The 17,816-nt window shown below is 44.5% G+C and overlaps 1 protein-coding gene across 3 annotated transcripts in view; it reads right to left on the bottom strand.

Annotated features, from left to right (window-relative positions):
- Window positions 1-17,816, bottom strand: part of FAM117B (family with sequence similarity 117 member B) — a 298,958-nt gene that overhangs the window by 219,339 nt on the left and 61,803 nt on the right. For all 3 annotated transcript variants that reach the window (XR_011472381.1, XR_011472380.1, XM_070421877.1), the window contains exons 5-7: window positions 15,466-15,609; window positions 13,756-13,981; window positions 10,950-11,070 (exon numbers count right to left, since the gene is read on the bottom strand). Coding sequence is in view for 1 of the 3 variants with exons in the window: in XM_070421877.1 (XP_070277978.1) it covers window positions 10,950-11,070; window positions 13,756-13,981; window positions 15,466-15,609 (491 nt within the window). In the remaining 2 variants the exon portion in view is untranslated. The remainder of the gene's footprint in view (window positions 1-10,949; window positions 11,071-13,755; window positions 13,982-15,465; window positions 15,610-17,816) is intronic.

Here is a 17,816-nt window from a genome sequence, read left to right as displayed (position 1 = left end):
GATAGAGATAGAGATAGAGATAGAGAGGGAGGGAAGGAGGAGGAAGGAGAAAGAGAGAAAAAACATAGATGTGAGAAAGAAACACTGATTAGTTGCCTTGCACCCTGATCAGGGACTGTACCTGCAACCTGTATGTGCCTTGACCAGAACTGAACCACCACGGTTTTGGTATATGGGACGATGCTCCAACCAACTGAGCCACACTGGCCAGGGCTGAGTTTATCCTCTTAAAAATGACCTAAGACAAGCACTGGCTGGTATGACTGAGTTAGCTGTAGTGTCATCCTGTGTACCGGAATGTCACCGTTTCAATTACTGTACAGGGCACATACCTAGTTGCTGATTAAACCCCCAATCAGGAGTGTGTGAACTATATATATATTTTTTATTGATTTCAGAGAAGAAGAGAGAGAAACATCAATAATGAGAGAGAACCATTGATGAGCTGCTTCCTGCACGCCTCCCTCCCCCCCTCCCCCCCCCTCCCGGGATCGAGCCCGCAACCCAGGAATGTGCCCTTGACCAGAATCAAACCTGGAACCCTTCAGTCTGCAGGCTGATGCTCTATTAACTGAGCCAAATCTGCTAGGGCCTGACTGATATTTTTTAATGAGAGAATCTAAAAAGCTTAATTTCCTGTTGCTTTCATAAAAACATTTATGAAAATATTTACACAAAATAATATAAACAGTAACTTTGTCTAACTAGCACCCAGATCAAGAAAACAGGACATTAACAGTAAAAAGCACCAAAAAGCACCAAACCATCAAGAGGAATCATTCCTGACCTCTAACACTTAACTTCTAGAAACATATTACCTAAGAATCACACTACCAACCCCTGGGAGTGTATGACTTATACTTTTGGTAATAGAAGGTGTAAGTATTCATATTATACAAAACCTTTCTTCTCAACTCAAGAACCCTAACTACCAAAAAAAAAATCTCAGAAACAGTTTTAAAATTTTGTTTTTCCTTAAAAATTTATCATTTTTCCTTAAGAAGTTATCATTTTCAAAGACAGACCACATTTTAAGACACAGGCAAAGTCTCTTCAAATTCAAGAAGATAGAAATCATACCAAACATCTTATCAGATCACAATGGCATAAAATCAGAAATCAACTACAATAAAAACGATGAAAAAAATAAAACACTTGCAGGCTAAATAGCATGCTATTAAACAAGGATTGGGTTACCAAAGAGATCAAAGAAGAAAATGCATCCTGAAACAAATGACAATGAAAACATAACAATCCAAAATCTATGGGACACAGAGAAAGCAGTCCTGAGAGGGAAGTTCATAGCTCTACAAGCCTACCTCAAAAAAACAAGAAAAAATGGTAATAAATTATCTAACCTTGCAAATTAAAGAGTTAGAAAGAGAGCAACAAGAAAACCCCAGAGGAACCAGAAGGAAGGAAATAATAAAGATCAGAGCAGAAATATATGACATAGAGACCAAAAATACAATACAAAAGATCAATGAAACCAAGAGCTGGTTCTTTGAAAGGATAAACAAGAATGATGAACTGTCTAGCCAGGCTCACCAAGAAACAAAGAGAGAGGACCCAAATAAACAAAATCAGAAATGAGAGAGGTAAAGTAACAATCGACCCCAGAGACATACAAAGGATTGTAAAAAAATACTACGAACTACTCTACTCCAACAAACTGGACATCCTCGACGAAATGGACATATTCCTAGAAAAATACAACCTTCCAAAACTCAATCAGAAAGAATCAAAAAACCTGAATAGGCCAATAAGTACAGATGAAATTGAAACAAAAATCAAAAAGTTTCCAGCAAACAAAAGCCCTGAACCAATGGCTTCACAGGGGCATTTTACCAAACATTTAAGAAGAACTAAAAGCTATCCTCAAACTATTCCAAAAAACTCAAGAGGAAAGCACACTTCCAAGCTCTTTCTATGAAGCCAGCATTACCCTAATCTCAAATCAGATGAAGACACTATAAAGAAAGAGAATTAGCCGAAACCGGTTTGGCTCAGTGGATAGAGCGTCGGCCTGCGGACTGAAAGGTCCCAGGTTCGATTCCGGTCAAGGGCATGTACCTTGGTTGCGGGCATATCCCCAGTGGGAGATGTGCAAGAGGCAGCTGATCGATGTTTCTCTCTCATCGATGTTTCTAACTCTCTGTGTCTCTCCCTTCCTCTCTGTAAAAAATCAATAAAAATATTTTTTAAAAAAAAGTAAAATGAACAAAGTAATTTTCAAACACTGTTTGTATCTTTAAAAAAAAAAAAAAAAAAAGAAAGAGAATTACAGGCCAATATTTCTGATGAACATACATGCTAAAATTAAAATCCTCAACAAAATTCTAGCAAACTGGATCCAGCATTACATTTGAAAGATCATACACCATGACCAAGTGGGATTTATTCCAGAGATGCAAGACTGGTATAATATCCGCAAATCAATAAACATGAAACATAATATAAAAAAATTGAGAGACAAAAATCACATCAATTGATGCAGAAAAGGCACCTGACCAAATCCAACACCCTTTTCTGATAAAAACTCTCAGCCAAGTGGAAATAGAGAGATCATACCTCAACATAATAAAAGCCTTATATGACAAACCTACAGCCAACATCATACTCAATGGGCAAAAACTAAAACCATTTCCCCTAAGAACAGGAAAAAGACAGGGATGACCTCTTTCACCACTCCTATTCGACACAGTACTGGAAGTGCTAGCCATAGTGATCAAACAAGAAAAAGATATAAAAGGCATCCAAATTGGAAAAGAGGACATAAAACTGTCATTCGCAGATGATATGATATTGTACATCGAAAACCCTAAAGACTTCACCAAAAGGCTACTAGGCTTAATAAATGAATTCGGCAATGTAGCAGGATACAAAATTAACCCTTTGCACTCCGCTGTCCCCTCTCAGGGGACATCGGAATTCTAGCATATCACTCAGATGTCCCCTCTCAGGGGACATTGCAGTTTATTAGTGATTATGGGGAATTGAGTTATTTCAACTCAATTTTTTGAGACATGCATGTTTCCCTGAAGTTTTATCTTGAAATGGCACAAGAAATTAAATCAAAATATCGTAAAATTACTAAGATATATACAAGAAATGTCAGCGGGTTTTGTGTCGGATTAAACAATAAACTACATATTCCCGATGTGGGACAAAGAAAACGGGACTGCATTGTGTGTTCTAACAGGAAAACACCTGGTGGCAGGCGTCAAACCACTTATTACTGTCAAACATGCACTAATCAGCCTGCAATGCATATTGGGGAGTGTTACAAAACTTATCATACTGTACAAAATTATAAACAATAAAATACTGGTTTTTTTGCAAATATACATTCCTCGATGTCACCCAATTCATATAAGTCCAATATCATTATAATACGTTACTTGGTTCCAAAATTATACTAAATAATACGAGGGTCTGTAAATGCACGTTTCTGCCGCAAAGTAGCGTCGAGTAGCTGGTAGCCAATGTCCAGAATGGTTCGGAGTGCAAAGGGTTAACACCCAAAAATCTATGGTTTTTTTTATACACCAACTAGAGGCCTGGTGCACAAGATTATGCATGGATGGGGTCCCTCAGTCTGGCCAGCGATTGGGGTTGATAGGGGCCATCTTCCCTAGTCCGGAGGGATGGACCGCGGGAGGTTGTCTGGCTGCAGGGGATTGGCTGTGCGAGCATAATGACCACCCTGCCAGCCAGGGGAAGGGGTCACGGGAGGTTGGCCGGCCGTGGGAGATTGGCTGTGGAAGTAAACTGACCACCAGGGGCAGCTCCTGCAATGAGTGTCTGCCCCCTGGTGGTCAGTGCACATCATAGCTACTGGCCGGTCGACCGGTCGCTTAGGCTTTTATATATATATATTAGAGGCCCAGTGCACAAAAATTTGTGCACTCGGGGGGGGGAGGGGTCCCCCAGCCCGGCCTGTGCCTTCTCCCAGTCTGGGACCCCTCGGGAGATAACAACCTGCTGGCTTAGGCCTGCTCCCGGGTGGCAGAGGGCACGCCCAATCCCTAGGTGCAGCCCCTGGTCAGGCTCAGAGCAGGGCCAATTGGGGAGTTGGGGTGCCGCCCCATCATGCACAGTGCAGGGCGGATCAGGAGGTTGCGATGCCACCCTCAGTCACGCTCAGGGTAGGGCTGATTGGGGGGTTGGGGCACCGCCCCCTGTCACACTCAAGGCAGGGTCGATAGGGAAGTTGTGGCATCACCCCCTGTCATGCACAGAGCAGGGCCAATCAGGGGGTTGGGGCGCTGCCCCCTGTCACTCACAGAGCAGGGTCGATCAGGGGGGGTTGGGGCTCCATACCCTGTCACACACAGAGCAGGGCCGATCAGGAGGTTGGGGCGCTGTCCCCTGTCATTCACAGAGCAGGGTCCATCAGGGGGGTTGGGGCTCCGTACCGTAACACACAGAGCAGGGTCGATCAGGGGGTTGGGGAGCTCCCCCCTGTCACACACAGAGCAGGGCCGATCAGGGGGTTGAGGAGCTCCCCCCTGTCACTCACAGAGTAGGGCCGATAGGGGAGCTGGGGCACCGCCCCCTGTCACACACAGAGCAGGGCGGATCAGGGGGTTGGGGTGCTGCACCCTGTCACACTCAGGGCAGGGCCAATGGGGAGGTTATGGCTCTACCCTGTCACACACAGAGCAACGCCCCTGAAGGGGGATTGGGGCGCCACCCTCTGTCACCCACAGAGCAGGACCGATCAGGGGATTGGGGCGCCGCACCATGTCAAACACAGAGCCGCAGGGCAATCAGGGGATTGGGGAGCTCCACGCTATCAGGCACAGAGCAGGGCTGATCAGGGGGTTGGGGTGCCTTCCCCTGTCACGAACAGAGCAGGGCGGATAGGGAGGTTGTGGCCCCGCCCCCTGTCACACACAGAGCCACAGGGCGATCAGGGGATTGGGGAGCTCCCCCCTATCAGGCACAGAGCAGGGCTGATCAGGGGGTTTGGGCGCTGCCCCCCTGTCACGCTGATCCCGGTGCCGGGAGCCTCGCTGCTCCGCTGATCCCGGTGCCAGGAGGCATATTACCCTTTTACTATATAGGATAGAGGCCTGGTGCACGGGTGGGGGCTGGCTGGTTTGCCCTGAAGGGTGTCCTGGATCAGGGTGGGGGTCCCCACTGGGGTGCCTGGCCAGTCTGGGTGAGGGGCTGAGGACTGTTTTCCAGAAGCGGGTGACTGAAGCTCCCAACTGCTCCTTTTTTTCTTTCTTTTTTTTTTATTCTGGGCCAGCTTTAGCTCTGAGGCTTCACTGCTGAAAACATCAATACAATGTTTCGGTCCGGCTGGCTGAACCTGGCTGAATGAAAGCCGGTTTCTGGGGTTTTGTTTAGCTTCTTATTTGTAACATAGTACATAGTTGCTTAGAGTTGCAGCTGAGAGGCCGGCAGCGGCAGGCGGGGAACGTTGGAGTTCGTCGTTACTGGAGGAAGCAAGCCTCCCTGCTCGCTTCAGTGCATGGCTGCCGGCCGCCATCTTGGCTGACAGTTAATTTGCATAAGGATATGCTGATTAGCCGATGGGAAGGGTAGTGGTCGTACGCTAATTACCATGTTTCTCTTTTATTAGTGAAGACTAGAGGCCTGGTGCACTCGGGTGGGTGGGGGGAAGAGGTCCCTCAGCCCGGCCTGTGCCCTCTTGCAGTCTGGGACCCCTCGGGGGATGACCACTTGCTAGCTTAGGCCTGCTCCCCAGGGGATTGGGCCTAAGCTGGCAATCAGACATCCCTCTGGCAGCCCGGCAGCCCTCGGGGGATGTCCACTTGCCACCAGGGAGCAGACCTAAGTTGCAGTCGGACATCCTTAGCGCTGCTGAGGAGGCAGGAGAGGCTTCTACCACCACCGCTGTACTGGCAGCCGTCAGCCTGCCTTGTGGCTAGGCAGAGCTCCCCATGTGAGAGCACACTGACCACCAAAGGGCAGCTCCTTCATTGAGCGTCTGCCCCCTGGTGGTCAGTGTGTGTCATAGTGGCCAGTCATTCCCAGTCTTTGTGCTGTTAGGGCCAGTTTGCATATTACCCTTTTACTATATAGGATAGAGGCCTGGTGCATGGGTGGGGGCCGGCTGGTTTGCCCTGAATGGTGTCCTGGATGAGGGTGGGGGTCTCGCTTGGGTGCCTGGCCAGCCTGGGTGAGGGGCTGATGGCTGTTTGCAGGCTGCCTGCACCCCCTTTAGGGTGGGGGTCCCAACTGGGGTGCCTGGCCAGCCTGGATGAGGGGCTGATGGCTGTTTTCAGGCTGCCCACACTTCCTTTAGGGTGGGGGTCCCCACTGGGGTGCCTGGCCAGCCTGGATGAGGGGCTGAGGGCTGTTTTCAGGCTGCCCACACCCCTTTCAGGATGAGGGGTCCCCACTGGGATGTTTGGCCAGCCTGGATGAGGGGCTGAGGGCTGTTTTCAGGCGGGCCAAGCCTGCAACTGAAGCTCCCAGTCTCTCCTTTTCTTCTTTTTTATTCTGGAATTTATTTACCTTCTGTAATTGAAACTTTGTTGCGGCTCCAGCTTTGAGGCCAGCTGGCTGAAAGCAGGTATCTGGGGTTTGTTTAGCTTCTAAAATTGCAACATTGTTGCTTAGACTGGAGCTCAGAGCCGGGCTGCGGCAGGCGGGGAACCTTGGCTTCCTCCATCACTGAAGCAAGCAAGCCTCCTGTTCACTTCAGCTGTCTGGCTGCCGGCCACCATCTTGGTTGGCAGTTAGTTTGCATATCGCCCTGATTAGCCAATGGGAAGCGTAGCGGAGGTATGGTTAATTACCATGTTTGTCTATTATTAGATAGAACTAGAGGCCTGGTGCACAGATTCATGCACTGGTGGGGTCCCTTGGCCTGGCCTGTGGGGATCAGGCTAAACCTCTAAAATCCTCCAAGGGGTTCTGCATTGCCAGAGGGTACAGGTCAGGCTGAAAGACCCCACGGGTGCACTATCAGGGCCGGAGAGGGACTGCAGGGAGGACTCCAGGGCGTGTCTGGCCCATCTCGCCCATTCCCGGCCAGCCGGACCCCTGCAGCAAGCCGACCTACTGGGTGGAGCGTCTGCCCCCTGGTGGTCAGTACATGTCATAGCGACTGGTCGAACGAACAGTAGGACACTTAGCATATTAGACTTTTATTATATAGGATAGACTAGAGGTCGGTGCACGAAATTCGTGCACAGGGGTGGGTCCCCACAGCCCAGCCTGCACCCTCTCCAATCCAGGACCCTACGGGATTGGGCCTAAATCGGCAATCAGACATCCTTCTCACAATCGCTCACTTACCTGCCTGCCTGATTGCCCCTACTGCCCCCAACCCCTGCTGACCTGGTCACCCCTAACTGCCTCTGCCTGCTGGCCTGATCACCCACAACTGCCCCCCACTGCCGGCCTAGTTGCTCTCACTGCCCCCGCTGCTGGCATGATCGCCCCCAACTGTCCCCCCTTGCCGGCCTGGTCGCCCCCAACTAACCCCCACCAACCTGGTCGCCCCATGCAGCCTGCTGTTCAGTCATTTGGTCGTCCCTCACTGCACCCCTGCTGGCCTGGTTGCCCCACGCAGCCTGCTGTACAGTCGTCCGTCCGGTTGTTTCGGTCGTGACGGCTCCTGACTTTATATATATGGATAAAGAACTCATAGGAAGAGAAACTAAAAAAACAATCCCATTTACCATTGCAACAAAAAATTAAGATACCTAGGAATAAATCTGACCAAGGAGGTAAAGGACCTGTAATCAGAAAATTACAGGATGCTGAAAAAAGAGATAGAGGAAGACATAAACAAATGGAAGAATATACCATGTTCATGAATTGGTAGAATCAACATCATTAAAATGTCCATACTACCCAAAGCAATCTATAGATTCAGTGCACTCCCCATTAAAATACCAACAGCATATTTCAAAGACCTAGAACAAACTCTCTAAAAATTCATCTAGAGTAAAAAAAGACCCCAAATAGCTGCAGCGATCCTGAGAAAGAAGAATAATGTTGGAGGGCTCACAATACCAGATATCAAGCTATATTACAAAGCCACTGTTCTCAAAACGGCCTGGTACTGGCACAAGAACAGACAAATAGACCAATGGAATAGAATAGAGAACCCAGAAATTGACCCAAACCATTATGCTCAATTAATATTTGACAAAGGAGGCAAGAGCATACAATGGAGTCAAGACAATCTCTTCAATAAATGGTGTTGTGAAAATTGGATACATGCAAAAAAATGAAACTAGACCACCAACTTACACCATATACAAAAATAAAATGGATCAACGACTTAAACGTAAGACGGGAAACCATAAGAAACTTAGAAGCCATAGTCAGCAAAATAGCAGACATATGTTGTAAAAATATCTTTACTGATACAGCTCCTAAGGCAATGGAAACTAAAGAGAAAATAAACAAATGGGACTACTACATTAAAATAAAAAGCTCCTGCACAGCAAAAGAAACCATCAAGAAGCCCACTGCATGGGAGAACATATTTGTCAATGTTATCTCCGATAAGGGTTTAATCTCCAACATTTACAGGGAACTCATACAACTTAACAAAAGGAAGATAAAGAACCCAATCAAAAAATGGGCAATGGGCCTAAATAGACACTTTTCAAAAGAGGACATACAGAAGGCCAAGAGACATATGAAAACATGCTCAAAATCACTAATCACCCGAGAGATGCAAATCAAAACGACAATGAGGTACCATCTCACACCTGTTAGAAAGGCTATCATCAACAAATCAACAAATGACAAGTGCTGGCGAGGATGCAGAGAAAAAGGAACCCTGGTGAACTGCTGGTGGGAATGCAGACTGGTGTAGCCACTGTGGAGAACGGTATGGAGTTTCCTCAAAAAATTAAAAATGGAACATCCAGTTGACGCAGTAATCCCACTTCTAGGAATGTATCCCAAGAAAACAGAACACCAATCAGAAAGGATATATGTACCCCTATGTTCATTTGGAAACAGCCTAAGTGCCCATCAGCAGATGAGTGGATTAAAAAACTGTGATACATCTACACAATGGAATACTACGCTACTGTAAAAAAGGAATTCTTACCATTTGCAACAGCATGGATGGAACTGGAGAACATTATGCTAAGTGAAGTAAGCCAGTCAGAGAAAGATAAATATCACATGATCTCACTTATTTATGGAATATAATGAACAACATAAACTGATGAACAAAAATAGATCCAGAGACAGAGAAGCAATGAATACAGTGTCCAACCTATGAGGGAAGGCGGGAGGTCCGGGTACGAGATCAACCAAAGGACTTATATGCATGCATATGAGCATAACCAATGGACACAGAAGGGGAGGAAGCGTGGCCAGGGAGAGATCACTGCGGGGGAAAGGAGACTTATGCAATACTTTAAATACCCACTCTAACCTCTAGTTGAAGTCAGTTACTTCCCTTAAACAAAAAGTAAGACTTAGAAGAGTATTCTTTAAAGAATAATGAAGCAAAACATTTTTAATTAGAGCCAATAATTGACCTTTGCTTTAATGCCAGTGAATCCAGTGCATTTGCTCTAATTTTGACATAGCTAGTGCAAAAAGAGACTAATTTTTAAATTCTGAGTTGTTTAATTTTATTTATTTTTTAAAGAAATATTTTTATTGATTTTTAGATAGGAAGGGAGAGGGAGAGAAACTTCGATGTGAGAGTGTAACAACTGGCTGCCATCTGCAAACTTCCTACTGGAGAAAGCCTACAAACCAGGCATGTGGCCTGACCAGTAAGCAATTTAATCTAATCAGCTGATCCAGTCAACACAATCCAATTGGACTGAGTGAACAGCTTAATCCAATCAACTGGTCCAATCAACGTGTTCTGATCAATCCTCATTCTCTCAATTTTCTCAGACCTCTGGTTTCTCTCCTCATTCACTCAATTGTCTCTCATCTCTCATTTCTCTCCTCATTCTCTCATAAAGGAACAGAAGGATACCAGATTTCAAAATGATTCCAAGATGTTCATAATGGAGGAAAAAGATAAATTATGTGAATCGGACAAGGTTGGATATTATCCACATTGTATTTTAGGTTTCATAGTGAGAAAAAGCCAGAAAAGAGCCTCTTACACTAGCAACCATAGTGTGATTGGAAGGTAAGTACTATCACCATATTCCCAAATAATGTTCATCACCTATTTGCTCATCGTATTTACACTTACAACCCTGCAGCCACCACTTATAAAGCAAAGAACATTTCAGCTACTGAAAACCCAAGGCTATAATACTTTCTGAGCAACTTTTGAGTCTAAAATTGGAATACTTGATGAGTACCAGTCAACAGAATAGGAGCATAGGTGATCACACACCAAAAGTACCAGACACTGTTGAAAATTTTACTTCTTACTGTCTTCATCATAGTAACATGATTCGGCAAAGTAACAGGATCCTGTTTCCTATACTGGCAAACAAAATATTTTTTAAAACTATTTAACAAAATGAAGAACAAGAGTAGATAAAAACCAAAGGAAATTCAATTCTTGAAAGAGGGAAACCACACTGGGTAAGATCTATGGTATATCTTGAATAAATATACTGCTAAATTCAAAGTGTGATGTTGACTGCATACAGGTTCAAAAATAACAGCCACAAATGATACAGTGGAAAGAAGTTAGAAAAGGTGAATGACAATTGGATATTAAACATTACTGTTAATTTTCTTTGGTGTGATAATGGTATTTTGGTTATGTAGGAGTAGTGTGGTTACTTTTAAGAAACACCTATTACATTGTATTTAAGGTGTAGTAAAGTCATGGTGCCTGCAAATTACTTTCAAGCAGTTCAGCAAAAACATTACCACAAACAAAGCAAATACAGCAACATTTTATTACAGAACATAGGGAGTGGTTATATGGGTGATCACTGTACTATTCTTCAATTTTCATAATAAAAATTCTCACAATAAAAGCTTGAATTTGGGGGGAGGAGTGTACTTACGAGCATTCCTCAAAGACTTTGACCCTTTCACAGCCCTCTGGAGGTTCCCTTTTGAACATATAACTGTTGTTGGGTTTTGGTGAAGTTGCATATTTGGGCAAAGGAGAGTTGTTCCCATTCTCTGCAATAAACAACATGCTGGATTACTAAAAAATGCTACTACATAAATGCTTAGTCATACTGTAATAAATTATTCTTGCCCCCACCCCCACCCCCCATGAGCCACTTGAGGATAGAAACAGTGTTTTACTCATCAACACCAACCCAATATCTAATTCCTGGTAAAGAGAAGAGAATGTTCGTTAAATAAATGCATAAACAAATCAAAGATTTTTATGTCTTTTTCACTTATAATCACCACCTCCTAGGCCCGTCTCTGATTTATTTTTATTCCATACACAGCACACAGACTCCAATCGCACTACCATTCTTTCCAGTACAAGTAACTGTTTGCTTATCATGCTCTCCTGTGCTACCCTTCAGAATTTCTCAGTTGATTTCTCGGCTCCTCCAGTTACCATCTCTGCTCCAGGAAGGCAGAGCCATCTGCACTGTACGCCATCTGCACTGTCCTTTTGCCTATGAACTTCTCCATGCCTAAGAGATTTTCCTCTGCTGATTTCCCACAACTGCCTTCAAAGTCTGGCTCAAAGTTTTTAAAACCCTTCCAAATTAATTATATCAAAGGGAACACTTCTTACTTTGGTATTCCTGTTCAGTGCTGATGTCCTCGGTTTATACGTATTAACTTAAAATTTCTTGATACGTTATGTAAGTGTTCTGAGTTTTCAGCTTGTGTTCGCTAAGCTACAAATTCCTTGCCAAGAGTAGCACAGTGGCTCTGTTTTCTTACAAAAGAAATTCAGAGCAGCTAGTCAGTCACTAATCTCCTAAAACCAAATGCAGCAGGACACAAACTTTGACATGCTGCTAAAGGGCAGATTTTAATGGCCACGACTTTTTAAATGTTGGAGGGTACATTTGATTGAGCCTAAGTACCAAAAGTTAGCTAAATGGTTTGCATTCACTACCTCATTTAATCCTCACAATAAACATAAGAATTATTATGCAGATTCCTGACAAGAAACACATGGCCCAATCAAGGGACTTAACTGAGTGGGTGTCAAGCTTGTGTGCACATTGGAATCACGGAGCATCTCCTAGTGCCTATTCCTACAACCCCCAGGGGCTGTGATTTAATTGGTCTGGGTGTTGGCCTGGAACAGTCATACTTTATTTAACCTAGAAGCTGGCATAAAAGGCTTCAAATAATAATATTTTACAATGGCCCATAGTTTGAAGTGACTTCTTCAGAAAACCTTATGTCCTCTGCACGTCTCAATAAGTTAAGTGTTTGGTAGTAACAGTCAGCTGTAACAATGAAACATTTTAGGATGTTCAACACACTGTATGAGGTCCTAAATAAATGACTACTGAACTGAGCTGTAGAATCCTATTAATAAAAGCTTAATATGCAAATTGTCCCCTCGGGCGATCCTTCAACCAGGAGACGGGGAGTTCGACCGCTCGCTATGACGTACACTGACCACCAGGGGGTGGCATGGAACATAGTGGGTGTCAGCGCTGCTGGCCCCAAAGGGCTCTGACGAGAGTGGGACCATGGTGGGATGGTGGAGCAAGTGAGCAGGCGGCACCAGGCCAAGGCAGGTGCGAGTAGGGGTCCGATCACCCCGCCGATCGCCCCACAGATGGCAACCAGCGGCAGCAGAGGGGGGCAGCAGAGGGGGCCGGGCCCCAACCAATCCCCGCAGATGGCAACCGGCAGCAGCACGGGGCGGGGGGGGGGGGCGGGGGGGGGGGGTATGGGGCTCCGGCACCAATTGATCACCCACAGGCGGGATGGTGGAGCAGATGAGGGGATGGTGTCAGGCCAAGGTGGATGCCAGGCGGCTGCAAGGTTGGGGGTGTGAGCTGGGGCCCTATCTCCGCAGACCAAAATATTGCCCTGATACAGACTTACGAAAGGTCCTATTTGTTTTAAAAGGTAAGAATACTAGTAATTAATATTCAAATTGCTTAGGTCACCATGTTATTTTTCAAGTTGCATAAGTAGTTTAATACTGTAAGTAGCCCTCCAGGCTTCCCTTGAATAGTCATTTTGCATGATATAAATCAGCTCTACTCCTTCTAGAAATATCACAAGTATAGATCCTAAAAAACACTAACTTAAAGGTTTCACATTTAATTAAAAAGTAGTGGGTAGCCGAAACCGGTTTGGCTCAGTGGATAGAGCGTCGGCCTGCGGACTGAAAGGTCCCAGGTTCGATTCCGGTCAGGGGCATGTACCTGGGTTGTGGGCACATCCCCAGTAGGAGATGTGCAGGAGGCAGCTGATCGATGTTTCTCTCTCATCGATGTTTCTAACTCTCTATCTCTCTCCCTTCCTCTCTGTAAAAAATCAATAAAATATATTAAAAAAAAAAAAAGTAGTGGGTAGTAAAAACATTACTACTAAACGACAGAGAATAAAGGGCTCTTCAAGACCAATGTTCATCTCATTTATACCCAAAAGAATGTTTCTCACTAATAAGACACTTGTATTAATAAGCACAAAGAAGAAAAAAAAAAGAATAAAAACCCATAAACTCACCCAACTTGACCATCAACGAACACACCACAATAAAACCTGTTTTGTACTCCAATTTTTAAAAATCTGTTTTGAAACACCTCAAACTAATTACCTTAGTGCAGCTTTAAGTGTGTGTGTTCTGCTAGAAAATAGAATAAATGGTAACACAGGTGGTATTGCCTTATCATCCGGTGGTAAATTACTCCTGTACTGTACCTTTATCTCTGGGATCAACGAGCAGGTCATCAGCTGAACAAGGGCTCTCTTCGCTGCCTTCATTGGAGATGGTGAGGAATGACGCGGGGGACACAGACTGGGAGCGGCTGCTGTTGTTGCTCCCCCTGTCTGCCCCAGCAGGAGTCTGCGTGTCGATGCTGCGTGTGCTGCTACTTCTCTGTACAAGGGGAGGAGGTGCACGATGGCCATCTGGAATATCTTGTGGCTGTTATAAAAGTTGTAAAAATATGCGTATTTATCACTGATTTTGAAACTCAGCCAGAAATGCGCCCAATATTGACCTTCCCCTGTGGTTCCAGAAGACCTAGTCAGAAATCCCCTACTTATGAGCCTAATGAGAAAGAAGCCTTTGTGTTGCTCCATTAGTGACATCCCTGCCTAATCTGACTCCCCCACTGGACACCGAGCAGCCTGGGCAGACTCTCTTTCCAGGAACTGGCACCTGACAGGTGGCCAATGCTTACTGAATGATCAATTAAAGTTACTTACCATGTGCTAAATAGTATTTAAAATTTATGAAGAGGGGCCGTGGTAAAATGAGAATTCTAGGTGTAACACTCAATTCCATTATTAGAAGAAAAGGTTATCCATTGTGGGAACTTCAGATACCTGATGTTAGGCCGTTACCTTCTCCCCTGCCAATTCTGAGTTTTTTCAAAGAAACTCTGCTACATGAGGAAAAAGTTCATCACAACAGTGCTAATTATAGGGGGGAATCAAGGGGAACAATTCTAAAAAGCTTGCGGGGCTCACTTTTGAGGGAAACCAGGAACGTGTTTACCTGTGCCTCATAGACATTTATTACGAGGGAAAGTTTCCCTACCATGCAGCATGGAGAAGAGGGTGTGAGGAGTTGTGTTTTCTCTAATCTAAACAAACCTTTAATCTTAAGCATCAATGAAATACTACTTAAAACTCTTCAATTCATTCACTGAAGAAAAAAGCTTAGTATACTCTGTGACATGGTTTTAAATACAAACAGGAAATTTTCTGTCTTACATATGAGTCATTCTTATGTGTATTAAAGTTGGTAGAAGAGTACACAGTCTTCTGTGCATGATAGGTAAGAACTACACTTCATGATGTTCTCATTAACCTTTGAAATAGTAAGTGACAAACAATAAACAGGTAGCCCTGGCCAGATGGCTTGGTTGGAGCATTGTAGTGCATCAAAAGTTTATGCACTGGATCGACTCCGGGTCAGGGCACGTACCTAGGTTGTGGGTTTGATCCCCAGTCCGCGTGCATATGGGAGGCAACTGATCAATGTTTCTCTCTCTCTCAACCTTTCTCTCTCTCTCTCTCTCTCTCTCTCAACATATCCTAGAGTATTTAAAAAAAGAAGAAACAGTTCACGCTTAGAATTTGATGTCATATCCCTCTCTCCCCAACAAATTAGTAGCCTAATCTTTTCTTAAATGGAGTTATAATAATTAGAATTATACCATCTGTCTGGTGCTTTTCAAAAACAGATAAATAAAAAATAGCTTCTGTTCAAGGATCCAAATTTAAGTCATATCAGTTGTCTCTATGACATGCAAAGAAATGAAAACTTTCACTCACTTAGTTTTTCAAAAGATAAAAATTGTCATTTTCTCTCAACAAGAAGGAAGAAACCTAAGTAAATATGAAAAACAAAATCATAAATTTTTTAATAGGTAGAAAAGTTAATGAGTAAGGATTACTTACTATAAGTTGTTCTTCCTTTTCCCCTGTCTCTTTAATTATTATTTCAATCTCCTGATTCAATCCTTCCACACTGTTCCGGAACCGGGAGCCTGTTGATTTGGTGATGGGAACTGCTGGAATAAGAGTACTCTTTGGAACAGGAGCCTTGAGAAGAGGAAATAAAGCAGGGAGAAGAGAGGTTTAACACTCATTTGAAACATACTTTTAGAGAGAAAAAATGGTGGAGGTTTAGACGGACGTGTAGATGCTTTGTCCCAGAGCAGATAAGGGCGAGCAGCTGAAACGGGTAACATACAGCCCAAATAAGCAGAGGAGATTCAGCTGAGAGACCGTCTGCTGCCAGGAAAGACAGCGAACTCCTAGAAAATGGGGACGGTTAGAGACTGAGGCTGAAACCTCCCCCTGGGCGCCGGCTCAGCCGCGAGACCGCGCCATCTTGAGTAGCTGTTATCTGCATCCAGAGATCGGCTACTAACCCGGAGGCAAGAGCTCTCAAGCAGCGCGACTACATGAACTCAGAGGAGACCTGCTTCCCCCCACGGAAAGGTTAGACTTCCCCCAAAGGTGTGGTATGCAATTCAGATTGGAGCGAGGGATGCGCGCATGCCCACAAAGTCCGCGCCCCTTGAGGCCAGCGTGACCCGCAAGTGGGGAAGGGCTCCCGCAGGGCTGCTGGCAGAAGGGAACACTCTAAATAAGCCCATAGTTGGACTGGATGCAAAGGGGCAGCCTCAGATTCTGCCAGCTGGCCGGCTACTTGGTGCCAGGGGCCGGAGCGCGCGCAGAGACTCCGCGCAGATATGGAAGGTGGAGCCCTGCGAGTTCACACAGGTTCCCAGGCTCGTGTTTAGACACTTCCTCTTAAATCTGTGAGTTTGATTGTTGAACCCAGTGCACGGGATTACCCAGTTGGGGTCGCTAATAGAGCCTGTAGGGGAAGATTGTTTTGGGGGAGCCTGGGAAACAGAGCTGGGAGTGGCGACTGGGTCAGGTACAATAGAGAACTCCTGGTCAGAGAGGACTTATAGCCTTGGAGGTCAATCCAAACACACTGCCACCCAGAGGCAGAGCCACGAACTGACTCTTCTGTAAATACAGATATAGGCAGTATGGGGAACCAATACGGCCTGCCTTAAAATCAGGACTGTGGCTTACAACACAGAGGAACAGAGTATCAGAGGGAAATTCAACATTCTCCTCAATTCCGGGCGTGCCAAAAAGAAGAGTAGAAGATCTGAAGCACCTGCATTACTGCACATTTTTATTTTTTTAAATTATTTGTTCACCTTTTAAGAAACCATTTTTTTCTTTTTCTTCCTTTTTTTCTTTTTTTTTCCCCATCACCTGATTTTACCCTTTCAATTACTACATTTTTATTTTTAACTAGTATTATTACTGCTACCATTTTACCATTTTTTAAAGTGTCATTTTATTTTGTCTTTATTTTATTTTGGGACTAATGTTCTCCATTTATTTTCATCGTTCCTTTAGCAACATTTTTCTCTACCTCAATTTTGCCTCTGTGCTAAAACCCTCTTCCCCACTTTTTCACTTTTGTTGTCCTGTTTCTCTTACCCTACTCCAGCTTTAGATTTTCCCTATTCTTTTTACCCCCTGTCAAAATTTCACCCTACTTATATATCCTATGTCCAATCCCCTGCTCTAAATCCTTATACACCCTTCCCTTATCTTCCTTCACTATCCAAATTTTTTCTTCTTCTTTTCTCTCTCTATTGTTTTATTGTTGTTTGCTTGATTGTCGAGTATATTGGGGGGTTTTTTTTTAGGATTGTTTGTGAGGCTATTCTGCTTATTCTTTTTATTTTTCTGCCCTCCCCCCCCCCCCCCCCCCCCCCCCGGTTATTTCTGTGCTTCTGTTTTCCCTTGCGTCACTTGATATTATTGGTTGTTTGTATTCATCTCCAGGAATCTGTTGCTGTAATTTGTTGGGATTAGTGGCGGTTCTATAGGAGTTTTCTCCTCATATAAATAGTCTCCTCCCCTCTTCTACTTCATTCTCTTTTCTCTTTTTTTTTCTTCTTCTTTTTTCCCCTCCCTTTTTCTAATTTCATTTTTGCACTCCTTTTTTTTCTTCCTTTCTTTTTTCTTTCTTTCTTTTTTCTCTTCTATCTTTTTCTCTTCTTTCTTCCTTATCTCCTAACTCTCTTAGCTCGGGTGGCCACCTTTATTTGGGGTTATTAATATCGTAAATACATTCGTGTTCAGTGCCTGGTACGTTGTGCCTTGTTGTGTTGTATTCTGTGCCTTTAAATCAACGCAGCAGATTCAAGCAACAGCGGCCTCCTGATCACCACATGCTCTGTCTGGGGAACAGTTACAGTGTGTGAAGC

This window comes from Myotis yumanensis, unplaced genomic scaffold (genome assembly GCF_028538775.1).
Source record: "Myotis yumanensis isolate MYYU_CA2020_CCGP unplaced genomic scaffold, mMyoYum1.0.hap1 SCAF_8, whole genome shotgun sequence".
Lineage (NCBI taxonomy): Eukaryota > Metazoa > Chordata > Mammalia > Chiroptera > Vespertilionidae > Myotis > Myotis yumanensis.
This window is presented reverse-complemented; position numbering and strand designations above follow the sequence as displayed.